General features: G+C 48.0%; 1 protein-coding gene across 8 annotated transcripts in view; it reads right to left on the minus strand.

The window, feature by feature from the left end:
* XRCC1 (X-ray repair cross complementing 1) overlaps positions 1-21,202 on the minus strand; it is a 36,004-nt gene that overhangs the window by 5,740 nt on the left and 9,062 nt on the right. For 4 of the 8 annotated variants that reach the window (XR_013530960.1, XM_035285702.3, XM_078360050.1 and 1 more), the window contains 8 exons: positions 15,230-15,340; positions 8,652-8,810; positions 7,630-7,704; positions 7,422-7,533; positions 7,009-7,118; positions 6,825-6,936; positions 6,333-6,591; positions 5,893-6,009 (listed from right to left, as the gene is read on the minus strand). Coding sequence is in view for 7 of the 8 variants with exons in the window: in XM_035285702.3 (XP_035141593.1) it covers positions 5,893-6,009; positions 6,333-6,591; positions 6,825-6,936; positions 7,009-7,118; positions 7,422-7,533; positions 7,630-7,704; positions 8,652-8,810; positions 15,230-15,340 (1,055 nt within the window). In the remaining variant the exon portion in view is untranslated. Of the gene's footprint in view, positions 1-5,892; positions 6,010-6,332; positions 6,592-6,824; positions 6,937-7,008; positions 7,119-7,421; positions 7,534-7,629; positions 7,705-8,651; positions 8,811-15,229; positions 15,341-17,982; positions 18,856-21,202 lie in introns of those variants that run through there. The other 4 variants (XM_078360052.1, XM_078360053.1, XM_078360051.1 and 1 more) reach the window with 4 other exon arrangements.

The following is a 21,202-nucleotide window of genomic DNA, read 5'->3' on the forward strand; positions in this document are numbered from 1 at the left end:
CACTCCAGGAAAAGAATTTTTCTAGCTCTAACAACAGCGGCAAGTAGCCAAGCTCAGTGGCTCACGCCTGTAATCCCAGCACTTTGGGAGGCTGAGGTGGGTGGATCCCTTGAGGTCAGGAGTTCAAGACCGGCCTGGCCAACATGGTGAAACCCTGTCTCTATGTGTTGTTTATTTTTTTGATAGGGAGTCTCGCTCTGTCACCCAGGTTGGAGTGCAGTGGCACAATCTCCGCTCGCTGCAACCTCTGCCTCCCATGTTCAAGTGATTCTCCTGCCTCAGCCTCCCAAGTAGCTAGGACTACAGGTACACGCCACCATGCTCAGCTAATTTTTGTGTGTGTGTGTATTTTTAGTAGAGATGGGGCTTCACCATGCTGACCAGGATGGTCTTGAAATCCTGACCTCAGGTGATCTGCCCGTCACAGCCTCCCAAAGTGCTGGGATTACATGCATGAGCCACTGTGCCTGGCCTTATCTAAAATAAAAATACAAAAATTAGCCGGACGTGGCGTCAGACACCTGTAATCCCAGCTACTTGGGAGGCTGAGGCAGGAGAATCCTTTGAACCGGGGAGACCTGGGAGGTTGCAGTTTGCTGAGACCACTCTAGCCCACTCCAGCCTGCGCAACAAGAGCAAAACTCCATCTCAAAAAATTAAAAAATAAAAACAGCAGCAGGTTGACACCTACATGGGACTTCCTACATGTCAGGTACTATTCTACTGAGTCACTGAATCCTGAGGTAGGTGCTAGTTTCAGCCCCATTTCACAGGTAAGGAAACTACGGCACAGAGATTATTTAATTTGCCCTAAGCCATAGGGAAGGTATGCAGAAGCAAACGAATGTATTAGTTTCATTCTTCTGAGACATCCATGTTGAGACCCTTCTGCATTTAATTTGTTTGTTTTAAAGCTGGTGAAATGCTGTTTAGGTGAGTCACTCTCATAAAACAGTGGCTCACAGGAGATTCAGAGGATTTAAAATGCGGTAGTTCATTAACAGTCAATAGTAGGTTTACTTAACTTTTTCTTCAAAGTGCTCTGTATTCAAAGATTTCTTTTAAAACGTAAACTAAATTTGTGCTTATTAGGTATGGAGAGTCATCCCCTTGGGGTCTTCCTTCTATAGTTGAATTTTTATTTTATTTCCATTTTTTGAGACGTAGTCTCGCTCTGTCGCCCAGGCTGGAGTGCAATGGCAAGATCTCAATTCACTTCAACCTCCACCTCCCAGGTTCAAGGGATTCTCCCACCTTAGCCTCCAGAGTAGCTGGGGCTACAGGTGTGCGCCACTATTCCCAGCTAATTTTTGTATTTTTGGGTAGAAATTGGGTTTTACCATGTTGGCCAGGCTGCTCTCCAACTCCTGACCTCAAGTTATCCACCCGCCTTGGCCTCCCAAAGTGCTGGAATTACAGGTGTGAGCCACTGCACTTGGTCAAAGTTTTATTTTTGAGATAAGGTTTCAATTTGTCGCCTAGGCTGGAGTCATTCCAGTCTTGACCTCCTGGGCTCAAGTGATCCTACCACCTCAGCCTCCCAAGTAGCTAGGACTACAGGTATGTGTCACCACATCTGGATAATTTTTTTCATGTTTTGTAGAGATGGAGTCTCACTACATTGCCTAGGTTGTATAATTGTTTTTATTTTACAAATGAGTACAAGCCAGAATTTTTAAAAATATAAAATGCTTTGTGAATTCTTTTTGTTAAGACCAGTTGCAAATCCAACACTGTTCATTTTTTCCCTTTTATCCCATGTCCTCCCTTAAATTCTGCCAGGCAGATAATAACCCACATCTGGTTCCTTCGGACCCAGATATAGCCCCAGCCTCTCCCCTCTTCTGTTCCTGAGGCTCCGGCCTACTCAGGGGTCCCCACCTGCAGCCTCCCGATACTCCATCCCTCCCAACAGAGCCTGCCCCTGCCCCTGTCAAACCTTCCATGACTCCCCTCTACTCAGAGAGGAGGCCCCTGGAGCCAGATGGCCTTCAGAATGTTGAATCTTTCAGATTTTAGAGAGGCAAATGGCTAGTATACTGATTGTTACATAAACCCCCAGTGGGGCCTGGGGGAGCACCCCATGATCAAACCCACTAATATTTCTGTAGTTAAGACCATGACACACTTAAGGGGATTAAAAAAAAAATGTCTACAAATAGCCTCATATTAATTCAGGATGACTGCAGCAAAATGAGTTTGTGCTGAACCTAGAAAAGAACTTTCAGCTTCTAGAGATGTTTGGATGCCCAAACAGCAGATGAGGGTTCTGTGAAGCTGCATGGAGCCCAGTATGTAGGCTGGGTTCTGCAAGCCCCTTCTGACCTGAGCCCACACACCTGACAGCCTCATTCATTCCCCAGGCAGATCATTTTTCTTTTTTTTTTTTTTTTTTTTCTGTTTTCCTAAATTTCTTTTCTCTTTCTTTCTTTCTCTATTTTTTTTTTTTTTTTGAGGGAAAAAGAGAAAAAGAAGGGGAAAAAAAGAAAAAGAGGGAAAAAGGAATATTACTTCATTCCTAAAATGGGTTTCAATAATGGCCGATCAATATTTTGAGTGTTTAAAGTGGTTAATGCATATTTTATGTGTTTAAAATGGAGACCTCTGTTGTGTTTATTTGTTCTGGTTCTGAGTTCAAGTCCTGGATATCTTATCAATTTGTTGTCTCGTTGAATCTAAATCTCATTATGTGTCTTATGTATCTGGGTGTTAAGATCTCTTATTGTTGTATTAATCCTTTTACCCTTGCATCCTTGTAGCTTTGAAATCTATTTTATTAAGTGTGAGAATTGCAACTCCTGCTTTTTATTTATTTATTTTTGCTCTCCATTTGGTTGGTGAGCTTTTTTCCATCCCCTTGTTTTGAGTCTTTGTATATCTTTAGATATATCGTTAGATTTTGTGGATAATGTATATTTTGTGTGTTTAAAATGGAGAGCCCTATTGAGTTTATTTGTTCTGGATCTTAGTTCCAGTCCCGGATATCGTTATCAATTTTCTGTCTCGTTGAATCTAAATCTCATTATGGGTCTTATGTATCTGGGTGTTAAGATCTCTTATTATTACATTAATCCTTTTATCCTTGTATCCTTGTAGCTTTGAAATCTATTTTGTCAAATGTAAAAATTGCAACTCCTGCTTATTTATTTATTTTTGCTCTCCATTTGGTTGGTACGTTTTTTTCTTTCCAACCCTTTATTTTGAGTCTATGTATATCTTTGGATATACCGTTAGATTTTGTCTGTATCTTTTGATTGGGAGATTTGGTTGATTTAAATTTAGGGTTGCTGCCGTTTGATATTAACTGGCTATTTTGTCCTTTTGTTGATAAAAATTCTTCTTTATGTTAATGCTCTTTACTTTTTGGTGTATTTTTAGAAAGGGTCATACTGGTTGTTCCTTTCTGTGTATAGTGCTTCTTTTAGAAGTTCTTGTAAAGCAGGCCTGGTGGTAATAAAATCTCTGAGTACTTGCTTGTTCCTAAAAAATTTTATTTTTCCTTCAAATGTAAAGCTTAAATTGGCTGGATATGAAATTCTGGGCTGAAAGTTCTGTTGATTAAGTATATTGAATATTGGACCCCACTGTCTTCTAGCTTGTAGGGTTTCTGTTGAGAGATCTGCTGTAAGCCTAATAGGCTTACCTTTATGGGTAACTTGATCTTTCTCTCTGGCTGCCCTTAATATTTTCTCCTTCGTTTCGATCTTGGTGAATCTAACAATTATGTGCCTTGGGGTTGGTCTTCTTGAGGAATATCTTTGTGGTGTTCTCTGTATTGCCTGGGGTTGAACAGTGTCCTGCTTTGCTAAATTAGGAAAATTTTCCTGGATAATGTCCTGGAGAGTATTTTCCAGCTTGAATTCATTCTCTCCGTCACGTTCAGGTATACCAATCAAGCGTATATTAGGTCTTTTCACATAGTCCCATATTGCTTGGAGACTTTGCTCATTCCTTTTTATCCTTTTTTCTCTATTCTTGTCTTGTTGTGTTGTTTCATTAAGTTGATCTTCGACCTCTGATACCCTTTCTTCTGCTTGATCCATTCGGCTGTTTAAGCTTATACATGTTTCACTAAGTTCTCGTGTTGTATTTTTCAACTCCATAAGTTCATTTGTATTCCTCTCTATATTGTCTATTCTTTTCAACATTTCATCTAACCTTTTTTCCAAGTTCTTAGTTTCTTTACATTGGGTTAGAACAAGTTCCTTTAACTCCCAGAAGTTTCTTATCATCCACCTTTTAAAGCCTACTTCAGATAATGGAACACAGTCCTTTTCCATCAGGGCTTGTTCCGTTACTGATGAGTCCTTTTCCATCAGGGCTTGTTCTGCTGCTGATGAGTCCTTTTCCATCAGGGCTTGTTCTGTTGCTGATGGGTTCTGATTTTGAGTATACTCGGCCTTCTTAGGCTGTTTTTTTCCCTTCATTGTAGATGAACCGCCTTTCTAATTAGTTTTCTGAGTCGACGTCCGACTTATTGATTCCCAGTGCTGGGATCCGAGCAACCCACTGTGGCAGCCTAAATAGCAGCGGTGAGACTGATGGTGCTCTTCTGCCCGGGAATCTCTGGTCTGGCTTCCCTCTTGAGTCCGCAACAAGCGGCTCTGAGTTCCCGGAGCTCCAAACTCCGGTCAGTAGGGGAAGCAGTCCCGTTGGCTCTGCATGAAGAGCTGCTGCGCCGAGACGCCGGCAAAACCGCTGCGGCGGCCACAAGAGTCGTGCTGGCGACCCGTGGGGCTCCTCCACTGGGAATCGGCTGATCGGTGAGTGACGAAAATTCGTCTAAAAGTGTGGCGTCGTCTCGTTCTCTGGGCTTTCACTGGGAGCTACAATCCTGAGCTGTTAGTGGTCGGCCATCTTGGATCGATCTCCTCATTTTTCAAACACACTAGGCACAGCTAACTTCTGAACACACTCAGGCCATGAAGGACAATCCAGTTTCCCTTCCAATCCACCACACTGCCTTTGCTCAGTCCAAAGACCTCTGTAGTTCCTACTGCCCCTGGTTCCATTTTTCCTGCCACTTCTTGCCCCCAGTAAGCTCAGCCCCACCTGCAACTCCTCCAGGCAGACGACAGGCTACCCTGACCTTGTCTCCTCTGCCCAGCATGTTCTCTGCCTCTGTTCAGCTTGAAAAACTTCTTGTGGACCTTGAACACCCCTTGCTCTCTGCGGGCCACCCCTTGGGGCTTCCATTGCACTGTTAAAATTCTGATCCCTCATCATAGTGAGAAGCCTTCAAGGGCAGGGCTTGATAACTGGATCCTCAGCCCTGCACAGTCCAGCCTGGCACCAAGCAAAGGCTTCCAGGACTCCTTTGGTTTTTTTGGTTGAGACAGAGTCTCACTCTGTTGCCCAGGCTGGAGGCAATAGCATGATTTTGGCTCCCGGGTTCAAGCAATTCTCCTGCCTCAGCCTTCTGAGCAGCTGGCATGTGCCACCACACCCAGCTAATTTTTGTATGTTTAGTAAAGACAGGGCTTCACCATCTTGGCCAGGCTGGTCTTAAACTCCTGCCCTCAAGTGATCCGTCCACCTCAGCCTCCCAGAGTGCTGGGATTACAGGTGTGAGCCACTGTGCCAGGACTCACTTTGAATGAATGAATGTGGACCCCAGCACTTGTTCTCCCACCCCAGAGTCTTTGCACAAACTACTCCTCCAGCCTTTTCTGATAAGCAGGCTTCACAGAGCCCTCTGTGACCTCCCAGGCAGGTCCTCCTTCCCTCATCTGGAGTCCCCCAGCCCCTGCCACATTCCTCTCAGGAGTCTGCTGACTCTGGGCTGGGACCACCTGTGCTCTCTGCTGGCAGGCCCTAGTCTGACTCCTCTCCAGATCCCTGACATTGCCCAGCACAGGATAAAAAGCAGGGTTAGTGTGTATGTGGCCTCACCTCCGGGAGGGCAGCCGCCGACGCATGCGGTGACAGTCCAGCACCCACTCCTTACGCACAATGCGGCCTCCGAGGCCTAGGACCTGGCTGTACTTGGGGGTGTTCGCAAAGGCACAGCTGGTGGGGGGCAGAAGTGAGGATGTCAGTTAGGTGTGATCTGAGGGGCAAAGGGGAAAGAGAGACAAGGAGACAGAGAGAGAGATCATGAGATAGAGGTGGGAGAAACAGAAAGAGGTTGGATATCGAGGGAGAGATAAAAAAATCAGAGAGCAAAAGACAAAGCTACAGAGTGCAAGCAGAAAGAGAGTGAGTGAGCCAGAGAGAGAGAGAGAGAAAAAGCATGTAACACAGCGGACACAAAGAGAAGGCACCAGGTGAGGGAGACACAGGGAGCTGGGGGAGAGACTGCGGCAGCGCAGGGAGGAGGGGCACAGGCCTACATGAGGTGCGTGCTGTCCGGGGTCCAGTCTGGCCGATACTTGGCCCCCAGCTCTAGGGCCTTATCTCGCAGTTCGGAGCGGAAGGGGTTCTGGAAGCCACTCAGCACCACTACCACACCCTGAAGGATCTTCCCCAGCTCCTCTGGGCCAGCTCGGGATCGTCTGGGCTCGGTGCCTTCTCCTCGGGGCTGGCCTGTCACTACCCCCTGTGCTGGGGCAGGGACTAGGGCTGTGGCTGGGGTACGGGTGGGAGCTGGCACTGGGGAAGATGAAGAATAGATTCAGTTAGCACCACTGAGGCTAAGCTCCCAGCCCCTCCTCCTTCAGACCCAGGAGTCCAGGACCCAGCCCCTCCTCCCTCTGACCCAGAGGTCCAGGCCCCCAGCCCCTCCTCCCTCAGACCCAGGGGTTGAGGTCCCCAACTCCTATTCCCCTAGGGAATAGGACACAGGAGCACATGCCCCTATGGGAACACATATCTAGTTAGCTTACATTTAGGTCTCTTGGAAACAGGTGGCAACAGCTGGGGTGGTGGTTTGCTGGGGGTCTTCTTTTCTTCTTGGTTCAAATCCAACTTCCTCTTCCCTTTGGGAGACTCCTGGAGCTGAGGGATGGGGATAGGTTGAGGCCTTCAGCTTCTCTCCTCCTCCACCCCACCAAAGTCTGATGATTTCACCTTGGAGGTGCTGCCTATAGCCCTGGAGACTGGAGAGGCTGAGGAGGCAGCACTGGAGGCTTGGAGGGTGGCAGCTGCGTAGCTGGGTCCTGCCACGTCACTGGCTGTGGCTATGAAGGGAGAAAGTGGATCCAGGATGAGAGGGGTAGCCTCAAGATCCTTCTACTCCTATCTATGGGACACAGAGTATTGTTTCCAAAACCCAGCAATGATCCAGGAGTCCCAGCCCCCAGACCTCTCATCCCTCAGGACACAAGAGGCCAGACCCACCTTCCTCCACCCTGAAACTCAGGAGTCCAGGACTCCACCACCCTCCTCCCTCACCAAGAATCTGAATGCCAGCCCTCTACCCTCAGACCCACGAGTCTACATCTCAACCACGCTCACTCAGGACCCAGGTTGTCCGCGCTCACCTTGGGATGTCTTTTTGACCCGGCTGAAGAAGAGAGCCCCTGGCCTCAGGGAGTTGGCGCTCTCGTCCTCCTCCTTCACACGGAACTGGCCAAGCTTGGTCACCGTCACCTTCTAAGGTCCCGCAAGGTCAGTGCTGTATGTGGGCTGCTGGCGGGCAGGGGTGGAGAGGCAGGGAGAAGGCTATAGGGAATGACGGGTACAGCTTACCTGGGACGGGGCCTCTGCCTCATCTTTGTCTGGGGGGCTATGAAACCGTACAAAACTCAGGCCAAAGGGGGAGTCCTGGGAAAGAAGGGGTGGGGGTCAGGGAGTCTGGCCCAAGGACAGAGGCCAGGCCCCAAGACCCTTTCACTCAGGGAAACCCCTTCCTGGCTCTTTCCTTCTCGTGAACACGCATGTTGAAGGAGGGGCCCTGATGACGATTACAGGATGAAGCTGTTAATGACTGAGCCCAAACTGAGTCCGGCTCCAAGTCCTTTTCACGCATTAGCTCTCCGAGCAACTGGCGGTCTACTGGGTGTCCCAGCGAATCCACTGCCCTATGGACAAACTCCTCCTGTGGAATGGGAGGCAGTGTTGCCTCCCACTTCCAGAATACAGAAATGTTCCAGGCTCTCTCCTCTGCCAGCAAGAAGCAGACCCAGAAAACAGGAGAGGCCTGGGTCCCTGTATGACCTTGTAAGGAGCAGCCAGCTGACAGGCTAAACACTCCCCAGGACAGTCACCTAGGCAAGAAGTACACCTCTATTGTGTGGCATCATCACATACTCCAGTCTCACTGATACCAGAGCTTTTAGCACCCATTAACCTACAGCAACCCTGTAAGGATCAGGAAATGGAGGCCCAGAGAGGGTAAGTCACTTGCCCAAGATCACACAGCTAAAAAGTGGTATAGCCAGGACGTGAACTCAGTAGTCAGACTCTAGATCTCATGTTAACTACTAGGCCCACTCTACTAGGCCACCTCTCTAACAAGCCAGTTCCCCTCCTCCAATTCCCCTCTGAGATTCTACAGTTCACCCTTCCTAGATTCCCTCCAGAAGATGAGACTTCTCATTACAGGAAAGATCCCAAACCCATTTTGGGGAACACAAAGACCTGGCCTCCCCATAACCCCATGGGGACACCAGCTGTCTACTCCTCCGGCCCTATGGGACTCAATATTGGCCCTTATTTCCCTCCTTGCCCAGGATCAAGGACTCTGCACCCCTGGCTCCCACCCTAGGTACCTTGCTGTAGGGCTGGCTGCAAACAATTTTGACCCTGTCCCAGCGTTTCTCGGCTGCTGCCCGGACCAGCTTGTCAGGCCCAAACATGCGAACGCGGTTGGGGTTCGAACCACTGCGGCTCTCAGAAGGGGACATGAAAGATGAGGTGACCAGAAGGACCTGGGTGGGAGAAGCCACAGTGAATGAGAACCAGGGCAAGCTGGCTTAAATGAGAGCGTCTCAGGGCTTGGGAAGAGGGCAGAGGGCCCATGTAGGGAACTGGGAGCCTCCAGAATGTAGCTTGGGCCTACATGTCTCCAGATCCTGCCTTTGTTTCTGGTCCTTGAGTCAGTCCTGCCTGACACAGGCCGCAGAGAGATTTTTTTTTTTTTTTGAGATGGAGTTATGCTTTGTTGCCCAGGCTGGAGTGCAGTGGCGTGATCTCAGCTCACTGCAACTTTTACCTCCCAGGTTCAAGCAATTCTTCTGTCTCAGCTTCCCAAGTAGCTGGAACTACAAGCGTGTGCCACCTCACCGGGCTAATTTTTGTATTTTAGTAGAAACAGTGTTTCACCATATTGGACAGGCTGGTCTCAAACTCCTGACTTTGTGATCCACCTGCCTTGGCCTCCCAAAGTGAGCCACCATGCCTGGCTGGGATCGTTTAAACCTCCAGATATGAGTGACCCTTATCTAACTTGTGAGAACAGTACTCCTCACAAGTCTATTCTCTCAAGGATTTAGAGTAAAAATTCATGTTGGCAATCTGCATTGAAAAACCCTAGCTTGCTGGCTGGTCGCGGTGGCTCACGCCTGTAATCCCAGCACTTTGGGAGGCCGAGGCGGGTGGATCATGAGGTCAAGAGATCGAGACCATCCTGGTCAACATGGTGAAACCCCGTCTCTACTAAAAATACAAAAAAAAATTAGCTGGGCATGGTGGCATGTGCCTGTAATCCCAGCTACTCAGGAGGCTGAGGCAGGAGAATTGCCTGAACCCAGGAGGCGGAGGTTGCGGTGAGCCGAGATCGCGCCACTGCACTCCAGCCTGGGTAACAAGGGTGAAATTCCGTCTCAAAAAAAAGAAAAGAAAAACCCTAGCTGAAGCCAGGCACAGTGGCTCACGGCTATTATCCCAGCAGTTTGGGAGGTCAAGGCAGACGGATAACTTGAAGTTAAGAGTTCAAGACCAGCCTGGCCAACATGGTGAAACCCCATCTCTACTAAAAATACAAAAGTTAGCCAGGCATGGAGGTAGGCACCTGTAATCCCAGCTATTCGGGAGGCTGAGGCAGGAGAATCGCTTGAACCCAGAAGGCAGAGGTTGCAATGAGCTGAGATTGCACCACTGCACTCCAGCCTGGGTGACAAGAGGCCAGGAGTTTGAGACCAGCCTGGCCAACATGGTGAAACCCCATCTCTACTAAAAATACAAAATTCAGCCAGGCATGGTGGCAGACACCTGTAATCCCAGCTACTTGGGAGGTTGAGGCCCGAGAATCTCCTGAACCCGGGAGGGGGTGGTGGAGGTGACGGTGAGCCAAGATTGCGCCACTGCACTCCAGCCTGGGTGACAGAGCAAGACTCTGCCAAAAAAAAAAAAAGATAAATACAGCCACTTTTGGTTGGGTACATTCTGTTACAAACTTAGTCACTTAGTCTTTTTTCTAAATAACATGCTGTGAAATTTATAAAATTGGACAATAAAGCCTTTTGCTGAGAAAAACAGAACATAACTATAGGTCTCTTGGTGCCCGGCTGATTGTGCAAAGGAAACAAGAAAGACAGTTATACAGAAGGGAAGCTTTCTCGCTGACCTTGACTCTACTTGGTTATAAAAGGCCTGATTTGGAGCTGACAGGGAAGCTGCATTTAACATCTGGTGACTGAAAGGGGTAAGGCAAGCTGTGGTTGATAGCTGCTATGCACATGAACCGAGATTTCCTCTGAGGGTTAGACCGCTGGCTTCCTTGATTTTAGGGTCTTACACTTGGGCTTAACCAGCTTCCCTGGTTCTCCAGCTTGCGGACAGTCTATCATGGGACTTTGCAGTCTCCATAATCATGTGACCCAACTCTCCTAATCTCTTCTTTCTCTATCTATACTGTACCTATAACTATTGGTCCTGTCTCTCTGGAGAACCCTGACTAATACAACTAGCCATTCCACTGTGCTAGAAAAGAGCAAAGGTAAATAAACATTCACATACCAGATACAATAAAATTTTAGCTAAAAATGTACTTATTCTAGAGCTGAGCCCAGTGGTTCATGCCTGTAATCCCAGCACTTTGGGAGGCTGAGGTGGGTGGACCACAAGGTCAGGAGATGGAGACCTTCCAGGTTAACATGGTGAAACCCCGTCTCTACTAAAACACAAAAAATTATCCAGGCGTGGTGGTGTGCACCTGTAGTCCCGCTACTCGGGAGGCTGAGGCAGGGGACTCACTTGAACTTGGGAGGTGGAAATTGCAGTGAGCCGAGATCACACCACTGCACTCCAGTCTGGAGATAGAGTAAGATTCTGTCTCAAAAAAAGAAAAAAAAGTACTTATTCTGTCTTTATCATTACAAAGTAGAATTCTGGCCGGGTGCAGTTGTTCATGCCTGTAATCCCAGCACTTAGGGAGGCCAAGGCAGGCAGATTCCTTGAGCCTGGGAGTTTGAGACCAGCCTGGGCAACATGGCAAAACCCCATCTCCACTAAAAATACAAAAATAAGCCAGGTATGGTGGTAGGCACCTGTAGTCCCAACTAGTAAGGAGGCTGAGGTGGGAGGATAACCTGAGCCTGGGGAGGTTGAGGCTGCAGTGAGCCATGATCATGCCACTGTACTCTAGCCTGGGTGACAGAGTGAGACCCTGCCTTAATAAATAAATAAAGTAGAATTTTGATCTAAATCCATTTGCCAAAAAGAACACATAACTTTTTTTTTGTTTTGAGACAGTCTCAGTTTGTCATCAGGCTGAAATGCAGTGGCATGATCATAGCTCACTGCAGCCTCCACCTCCAGGGGTCAAGGGACCCTCCCACCTCAGCCTCCTGAGTAGCTGGGATTACTAGTATGCACCACCATGCCTGGCCAATTTTTGTATTTTTTTGTACAGACAGGGTCTTGCCTTGATGCCTAGACTGGTCTCAAACTACTGGCTTCAAGTGATCCTCCCGCTTTGGCCTCCCATAGCACTGGGTACAGGCATGAGCCACAGCACCAGGTCAGAAACTTCATATGTTAAAATGTACCTTGTAGAGCAGAAAAAACACTTGATAAGATTCAACACACATTCATGAAAAAAAAAAAAAAAAGCAAAGCTTTCAGCAAACCAGAAATAGAAAAGAACTTTCTCAACCTGAAAAAGGACATCTATAAAAAACAAACAACCTACAGCTAACGTCATATTTAATGGTGAAAAACTCAACGGCTTCCCCCTAAGATCAGGACCAAGGTAAGGATGTCCACTTTGACCACTTCTGTTCAACACTGTACCAGTCAGTGTGACGAGGTGAGGAAAAGAAAAAGAAAACTATCTTTCTTCACAGCTGATGTAATTATGTATGCATCAAATCCCAAGAGACCCAGACAAACTGCAAGGGTGAGTAAGTGAAGGTCAAAAGATAAGAAGCCAATATACGAAATCAATTGTATACTGCACATCACTTCTCGGGTATTCTGCCCAAAGTGTGCAACCAAAATTAATCACAAAGAAACATCAGACATTTTGTACAATAAGTGACATCTGACAAAATCACTGACCTCTACTCTTCAAAAACATCAAAGGCACAAAACCCAAAGTCGCAGGAACCTTTTTTTTTTTCTTCATATGAGCTGTGGTTTTGTTGTACTTCTCTTTCCTCTTTTTTTTTTTTATTTCCCTTTTTTCTTTCTTTCTTTCTGTGACAAGGTTTTGCCATTGTTGCCCAGACTGGTCTCAAACTCCCGAGGTCAAGTGATCCACCCGTCTTGGCCTCCCAAAGTGCTAGGATTACAGGCATGAGCCACCATGCCAGGCCTTCTTTTTATTTTTTAGTAGAGACATGGTCTCAGAATGTTGCCCAGGCTGGTCTCTAACTTGGGCTCAAGTGATCCTCCCACCGCGGCTTCCCAAAGTTCTGGGATTATAGGCGTGGGCCACCATGCCTGACCATCACAGGAACTCTTTAATAAAAGGAAACCAAGGAGATGTGACAAATCAATGCAATGCATGATCCAGAATTTTCTTTTGCTATAACAGATAACATTATTGGGACAATGAAAGAAATGTGAAGAAAGTCTGAGATTGGATGATATAGCATTGTATCAATGTTAATTTCCTAATTTTGTAATTGCACTGCAGTCAAGTAAGAAATGTCTCCGCTTTTAGGAAATACCGGAGTATTCAGGGATAAAGGGGCATCATGCACACAATTTACTCTCAGTTCAGAAAAAAAAACTACGTACATATTTGTTAACTTTGGGGAATATGAATGAAGAGTATACGGAAGCCGAGGCAGGTGGATTGCTTGAGCTCAGGAGTTTCAGATCAGCCTGGGCCACACGGCAAAACCCCGTCTCTACAAAAACAGAAAAATCAGCTGGGCATGATGGTGCAAGCCTGTAGTCTCAGCTACTTGGGGGGGTGAGGCAGGGGGATTGCTTGAACCCCGAGGTCAAGGCTGCCATGAGCTGAGATCATGCCACTGCACTCTAACCCAGGTGACAAAGTGAGACCATGTTTCAAAAAAAAGAAAAAAAGAGTAGGCCAGGTGCACGCAGTGGCTCACATGTGTAATCCTAGCACTTTGGGAGGCCGAGGCAGATGGATCACTTGACCTCAAGAGTTCAAGACCAGCCTAGGCAACATAGTGAAACCCTGTTTCTACAAAAAATATTTAAAAATTAGCCAGGCATGGTGGCTCACACCAGCTACTTCGGGGGCTGAGGCAGGAGGATCACTTGAGCCCAGGAGGCAGAGGTTGCAGTGAGCCAAGATCACGCCACTGTACTCCAACCTGGGCAACAGAGTGAGAACCCCATCTCAAAAAATAAAATAAAATATATGATTTTAAAAAGACAGTTTGGTATTGGCATAAAGAAAAATACACATATCATTAGAACAGAGAAGAGAGTACAGAAATAAACCCATACATATGGTCAATTAATTCTCAACAAAGAGTCAAAATGATTCAATGAGAAAAGAGAAGTCTTTTTTTAAAAGTATTTTTAGCCAGGCACAGTGGCTCAGGCCTATAATGCCAGTACTTTGGAAGGCCAAGGTAGGAGGATCACTTTAAGCGCAGGAGTTCAAGACCAGCCAGGCAACGCGGTAAAACCCCATTTCTATAAAATTTTTTTTAAAAACTTAGCCAGGCATGGTGGCTCACGCCTATAGTCCCAGCTACTCAGGAGACTGAGGCTGGAGAATCCCTTGAGTCCAGAAAGTGGAGGTTGCAGTGAGCCAAGATCATGCCACTGCACTCCAGCCTGGGCAACAGAGTGAGACCCTGTCTCAAAATAAGTAAATAAATAAGCATTGTCAACAAACATATAAAAGATACAGAAGAGACGAACCTTATCCCGTTTCACACAATACACAAAAATTCACTTGAGATGAAACAGAGATCTAAATGTAAAAACTAAAAATAGAAGGCTTCTAGAAGAGAACATAGGGGACAGTGACAGGCAGAACAACTGCTCCTCAAAGACGTCTACATCCGAATCCCTGAACCTGGAGATGTGCACATGTGAAGGTGAAGATGATAAAGTGGGGGAGATGACTCTGGATTATCCAGGTGGGCCAAGTGTCATCATAAGGGACTTTATAAGAAAGGAGGGCTGGGTGTGGTAATCCCAGCACTTTGGAAGGTTAGGGTAGGCAGATCGCTTGAGCCCAGGAGTTTGAGATCAGCCCGGACAACACAATGAAACCCTGTCTCTACAAAAACCATAAAAATCAGCCAGGACTGGTGGTGCATGCCTGTAGCCCTGGCTACTTGGGAGGCTGAGGCAGGAGTATCGCTTAAACCTCGGAGGTGGAAGTTACAGTGAGCTGAAATCATGCCATTGCACTAGCCTGGGCAACAGAAATGAAACCCTGTCTCAAAAAAAAAAAAAGAACCTAAGAAAAAGAAAACAAGAAGGCAAGAGCGAGTTGGAGAAGTGATGATGGAAATGGAAGCAGGCATTAGAGTGACAAGGACAGGGGTGCTGGCTTTGATGAAGAAACGGTCACAGGTTGAGGAGGGCAGGTGGACTCCAGAAGCTGAAATAGGCAAGAAAATGGATTCTCCCTTAGAGCCTCCAGAAGGAACGCAGTTCTGTGTACACCTAGATTTTAGCCCAGTGAGCGTGATTTTAGACTTCCGATCCCCAGAACAGTCAGATAATACATTTGTGTCATTTTAAACCAGGATGCAAACTTGCTCTCTTCCCTGATGTACAGTTTACCGCCCCGTGTCTGCCTTCTGTCTCCTCTGCACACTGGATGATCCTCCAGAGGGCAGCAATCAGGTATGACTCCCATCTGCCCCATGTCTTCCCAGCCCCAAGCCCTGGGGGAAAGGGTGATGAAGGGATGAGAGGCAGAGGTCAGTACAGGATCCATCTCACAGCCCTGCTTACTTACCTCATAGTCTTGCTCCCCAGCACCTCCAGCCGAGCTGCCCACTAGCACCTCCACAAAAGCTGAGCCATCATTCCCGATGTCCACACTATGTATCTGCTCCTCCTTCTCCAACTGTGGGCAGAGAGAAAGGCCACTGTCAGTGCCTGCTTCGCCTCTGGGCTCACTGTGGGACCTCAGGATGAATCTCCTCTGGATCCCCATGTCTCTGTAATGTCAACTCTGTGATGGGGAACACCAGGGCTGAGTGGTGCCATGTGTCCCCTCGACAGCACAGAGTATGGCATGGAGCAAGAGCTCACAAAGTCGTCACTGAATGAATGCATACACCCTACCCCACACACACTTGCTTCCCCAACCTCTCCAGACTCCACCAGGTCAGCCTGTCACATGCCACCATGGAGCTCTGCTTGGTAAGCACTTGCCAGAGTTTAACTTTATTCAAATCATCATGCAGACAAACAGCACATGTCACCCCCTACCCACAATCACACAGGACTCCATGAGAGCTCCCTGAGGGCGGGGGCCTTGTCCGGTCTTGCTCACTACTGGTTCCTGGGTTTGAACCCCAGCTCTGCTGCACACTAGCTGTGTGACCATGCCAGCTAACCTTCTAGAGCTTCAGTTTTCTCATCTGTAAAATGGGAATGATCACCATATCTAGGATCATGCACATAAATGATGGCCATAGGGCATGGCGAGGAGTAGGCAATTAACTGCCGTCAGTCAGGAGGTATTATTAGTCAGTGCTTGACAACTATTTGTTGAAAGAAAAGAGCTATCTGTAGATCTGCCATTTCTGTCTAACAGATGACGGTACAGAAAGCTGTGCGGGGGTGGGAGGCAGTTAGGAATGGTTGAGGCAAGTGTCCTGCCTTCTGATTTGGGACTCTTATATTAGGATGCTAGGATGACACATTATTACAACTCTCAGAGGTACCTAGGCCAGGTGCAGTGGCTCATGCCTGTAATCCCAGCACTCTGGGAGGCCGAGGCTGTGGATCACTTGAGGCCAGCCTGGCCAACATGGCGAAACCCCTTCTCTACTAAAAATATAAAAATTAGCTGGGCATGGTGACACATGCCTGTAGCCCCAGCAATTCAGGAGGCTGAGGCACGAGAATCTCTTGAACCTGGGAGGCAGAGGTTGCAGTGAGCAGACATCGTGCCACTGCACTTCAGTCTGGGTGACAGAGCAAGACTCTGTCTCAAAAAAAAAACAAAAAAAAACAATGAAGTACCTTCCACCACCCTACAGTGCCCTCTCCCACCCCTGGTGATGGCAGATGCTCCAGTCTGCTCTGCTGCCTCCCTGTCAGCTCATCTAGACATCGCCTGCACACTGCTCTCAACAGGAACACCACTGTATGGGATGAGGGAGCCTGGACTTGGGGTGAGGTGGGCCTGGGCTCAAATACAGCAATGCCATTTCCAAACTACACAACCCTGCATGATGTAATCAACCTCTCTGTGAGGCAGCTTCCCCACATGCAAAAAGGGAAGGTGGTTTCCTTCCTTGGCCGGGCGCAGTGGCTCACGTCTGTATTCCCAGCCCTTTGGGAGGCTGGATTGCTTGAGGCTGGGAGTTCAAGACCAGCCTGGGCAACACAGGCAGAACTTGTCTCTATAAAAATACAAAAATTAGCTAGGCATGGTGGCACACACCTGTGGTCCCAGCTACTCAGGAGGCTGAGGCGGGAGGATCACTTGAGCCTGGGGAGGTCAAGGCTATAGTGAGTCGTGTTCTCATCACTGCACTCTAGGTGACAGTGATGAGACCTTGTCTCCAAAAAAAAAACTTACCCTCCCTCCGGAGGAAATTGAGACAACACAGAATTAACAACTACAACCACAACTGCGGCCAACATCTGAGTGCGCTCAGTGCTCCTGGTGCGCCAGACTCCTGCTAATAATACACGTACCTACTCTTCTGCAACGGCTCTGCCAGGCAGCTGCTATAATTATCTCCATCTTACACATGAGCAAACGGAGGCAGGAAGCGGTTATGTAACTTCACAGCTGGTGGGTGGCAAAGCCGGACCGGAACCCAGGCAGGCTGGCAACAGTCCACGCGTGCTCCCCCATCACGCCACTGACGTGCTGGAGGAGGAAGGTGGTGTGGGAGGAAGGGCCTGCCTAAGGCTGGGGCTGGGAGACTCCCCTGCCTCCACTGCCACTCTCAGCCCTGGGACCTGGGCAGTGTACGGTGCTGCCTGGGATCATGAGAAGTCCCAGTCTGGGCCAGGCGTGATGGCTCACACCTGTAATCCCAGCACTTTGGGAGGTTGAGACAGGTGGATCACTTGAGGTCAGGAGCTTGAGACTTGCCTAGCCAACATGGTGAAACCCTGTCTCTACTAAAATACAAAAATTAAAATTAGCCAGGTATGGTGGTGGGTGAGTGCCTGTAATCCTAGCTACTGGGGAGGCTGAGGTAGAATCACTTGAACCCAGGAGGTGGAGGTTGCAGTGAGCCAAGATCATGCCACTGCATTCCAGCCTGGGCAAGGGAGCAAGGCTCTGTCTCAAAAAAAAAGAAGTCCCAGTCTGACTGGGTAGCCTCTGGTCAGGCTTGGTCACTCTCCACCAGTCACACCGGCCTCCCTTCTGTGCCAAGAACAGTCTGCTCCTTCCCACCTCATAGCCTCTGTACATCACTTTTCCCTCCAACATACCCATAGCTGGGTCAAAGTTTGCCTTCTGTGATTCAGGTGCCCACTCAGATGTCACTCAAGACCGGAAGCAGCCTCCCTCACCTGCAGTCGGTGCCACCGTGTCTCCTGCCCCGGCTTTACTTTCCTTCATGGTTACCGCCGGGCATTACACAGTTACATCTTTTTTGTTTTTATTTGTCTAGCATCTGTCTCTCCCACTAGACTTTTAGGCTTCATGAGAGAAAGGACAGTGTCTTAGTTGTTGCCTACTGCGTCCCCAAGGCCAAGAACAGTGTCTGGTCCTTCCCAACTCTGCTGATTTCCTGCGGTGTGATCCTGGAGCAAATGGTTTCATTTCACCCCTTGTGCCTCAGTATCCGAACCTGTGAAATGGGGACAGTAACAATATCTATCTCACAAAGTTGTTGAGAATGTTCAAATCCATAGAATGAGAAATAACATACCAAGCGCCTGGAATACTGCCTGGCACAGAGCAAACACTATATAAATGTCAGCTTCGAGTATCATTAACACCGCAGGCCTCTAGTGCATTCCCGACAGATAGACAGATGCAGAAGAGGCCCCCAACAACCATTTGCAGAAGTTACTACTCAGAGTTACTAAGCAGTAACTCTGGCTCTGCCCTCCCTTACCAAGTAGCTCTGTTGAGGCCCTTCTCTGCTGCTTGCCTGGGTGTCCCATCTGTCACAAGAGGATCATGATGGAGAACATTTTCAGATTCTCACCATGTGCCAGGTGCTTGGGATATGAGTTTCCTGTTACTGTTGCACAAATCAGCATAAACTTTGTGGCTAAAAACAACGCAAATTTATTATCTTACAGACCCAGAGGTCAAAAGTCTGAAACGGGTACTTACAGGGCTAAAATCTAGGTGCGGTAGGGCTGCCCTCCCTCCTTCCGGGAGCACTAGAGGAGAATGTGTCTCCTTGCCTTTTCAGCTTCTCGAGGCCACCTGCCTTCTTTGGCTCACAGCCCCTTCCTCGTCTTCAGAGCTGCTGAAAGTGCTGGCGTCACTCCGGGCTCTGCTTGCATCTTCACAGCTCTGGTTCCAGCTCTCTTGCCTCCCTCTTTCCCTTATAAGGCCTCTGGGGGTCACATGAGGCCCACCAGGTAATTCAGGGCACTCTTCTCATCTCAAGATCCTTAATTTAATCAAACCCACAAAGCTCCTTTGGCCATTAAAGTGAGTTATTTCCAGGTTGTGGGGATGAGGCTGTGAACATCTTTTGAGGGCCACTGTTCTGTCCACCACACTTAGCTAAGCATGGGCTAGGCATCATTGAAGCCTTAAAACCACTTTAAATGGAAGCGTCTGTTACTACTTTAGTTTCACAGATGGGGAAACTGAGGCTCAGACAGGTTAAATCAACAGCTTACATGGCACACAAGCTAATAACTAGCAGAGTACTTCAGACCCAATTGCCTGACTGCAAAGCACCGTCCAATACCAACACTGCTTTCAATTCCTCTCCTTCCATCCCTGAGTCAAACACAACATCTTTACCTCTCCCACAATATTTTTTTTTTGAGACGGAGTTTCGCTCTTGTTACCCAGGCTGGAGTGCAATGGCGCGATCTCAGCTCACCGCAACCTCCGCCTCCTGGGTTCAAGCAATTCTCCTGCCTCAGCCTCCTGAGTAGCTGGGATTACAGGCACACGCCACCATGCCCAGCTAATTTTTTGTATTTTTAGTAGAGACGGGGTTTCACCAAGTTGACCAGGATGGTCTCAATCTCTTGACCTCGTGATCCACCCGCCTCGGCCTCCCAAAGTGCTGGGATTACAGGCGTGAGCCACCGCGCCCGGCCGTCCCACAATATTAAGCGTGGTTCCTAAATCCGGTAGGATGGAGATGCTTGTATTTTAAGTGAACAATTCCTACTGCATATATAACTATTTCTACTTTAAACACACACAGGCACTCCCTGACATTTCTTATTCATGTATTTTTTAAAAATCCGCTGGGCACAGTGGCTCATGCGTGTAATCCCAGCACTCTGGGAGACAAGGTAGGTGGATCACGAGGTCAAGAATTCAAGACTAGCCTGGCCAATGTGATGAAACCCCATCTCTACTAAAAACACAAAAATTAGCTGGGCGTGGTGGCAGGTGCCTGTAATCCTACCTTTTCAGGAGGCTGAGGCAGGAGAATTGCTTGAACCTGGGAGGTAGAGGTTGCAGTGAGCCAACTGCACTCCAGCCTGGGTGACAGAGCAACACTCTGTTGGGGCAGTGGAGGGATCCTGGCCAGCAGTGGCTCCTACCTATAATCCCAGCACTGTGGGAGGCAGCAGAAGTGGGTGAATCACTTGAGGCCAGGAGTTCAAGACCAGCCTGGCTAACATAGCAAAACCCTGACTCTACCCAAAATACAAAAAATTAGCTGGATGTGGTGGCACATGCCTCTGTAGTTCCAGCTACTGAAGATGCTGAGACATAAGAATGACTTGAACCTGGGAGGTGGAGGGTACAGTGAGCTAAGATCAGCTACTGCACACCAGCCTAGGCAACAGAGCGAGACTCTGTCTCAAGAAAAAAAACAACTGGCCCAGCACAGTGGTTCATACCTGTAATCTCGGTGCTTTGGGAGACTAAGGCAGGTAGGTCACTTGAGGCCAGGAGTTCCAGACCAGCCTGACCAATATGGTGAAACCCTGTCTCTAGAAAAAATACAAAAATAGCCAGGCATGGTGGCGTGCACCTATAATCCCAGCTACTCAGGAGGCTGAGGCAGAAGAATCACTAAAACTTTGGAGGCGGAGGTTGCAGCGAGCGGAGATCGCACCACTGCACTCCAGCCTGGGTGACGGAGCAAGACTCCATCTCAAAAAAAAAAAGTAAAAAAAAATTCTGATAAAAATGTTTATACATGGAGGCTGGGTGTGGTGGTTTACGCCTGTAATTCCAACACTTTGGGAGGAAAAATCAGGTGACTTCCTTGAGCCCAGGAGTTCGAGACTAACCTAGGCAACATGGAAAAACCCCATCTCTACTAAAAACACAAAAATTAGCCGGGCATGGTGGCACTCGCCTATAATCTCAGCTACTCGGGAGGCTGACGCACAAGAATCACTTAAACCTGAGAGGCAGAGGTTGCCATGAGCCGAGATTGCACCACTGCACTCCAGCCTGGGCAACAGAGAAAACTCAGTCTCAAAAAAAAAGTTTATATATACATGGAAACAACCCAACCCAATAAATGTCCATCAGTTGATGAATGGATAAACATTGTAGAGCGTATTTATAGAATATCATTCAGCTATTAAAAAAATGAAGTTGTGATATATGCTACAACATAGA

The sequence above is a fragment of the Callithrix jacchus genome, chromosome 22 (genome assembly GCF_049354715.1).
Source record: "Callithrix jacchus isolate 240 chromosome 22, calJac240_pri, whole genome shotgun sequence".
Classification (NCBI taxonomy): domain Eukaryota; kingdom Metazoa; phylum Chordata; class Mammalia; order Primates; family Cebidae; genus Callithrix; species Callithrix jacchus.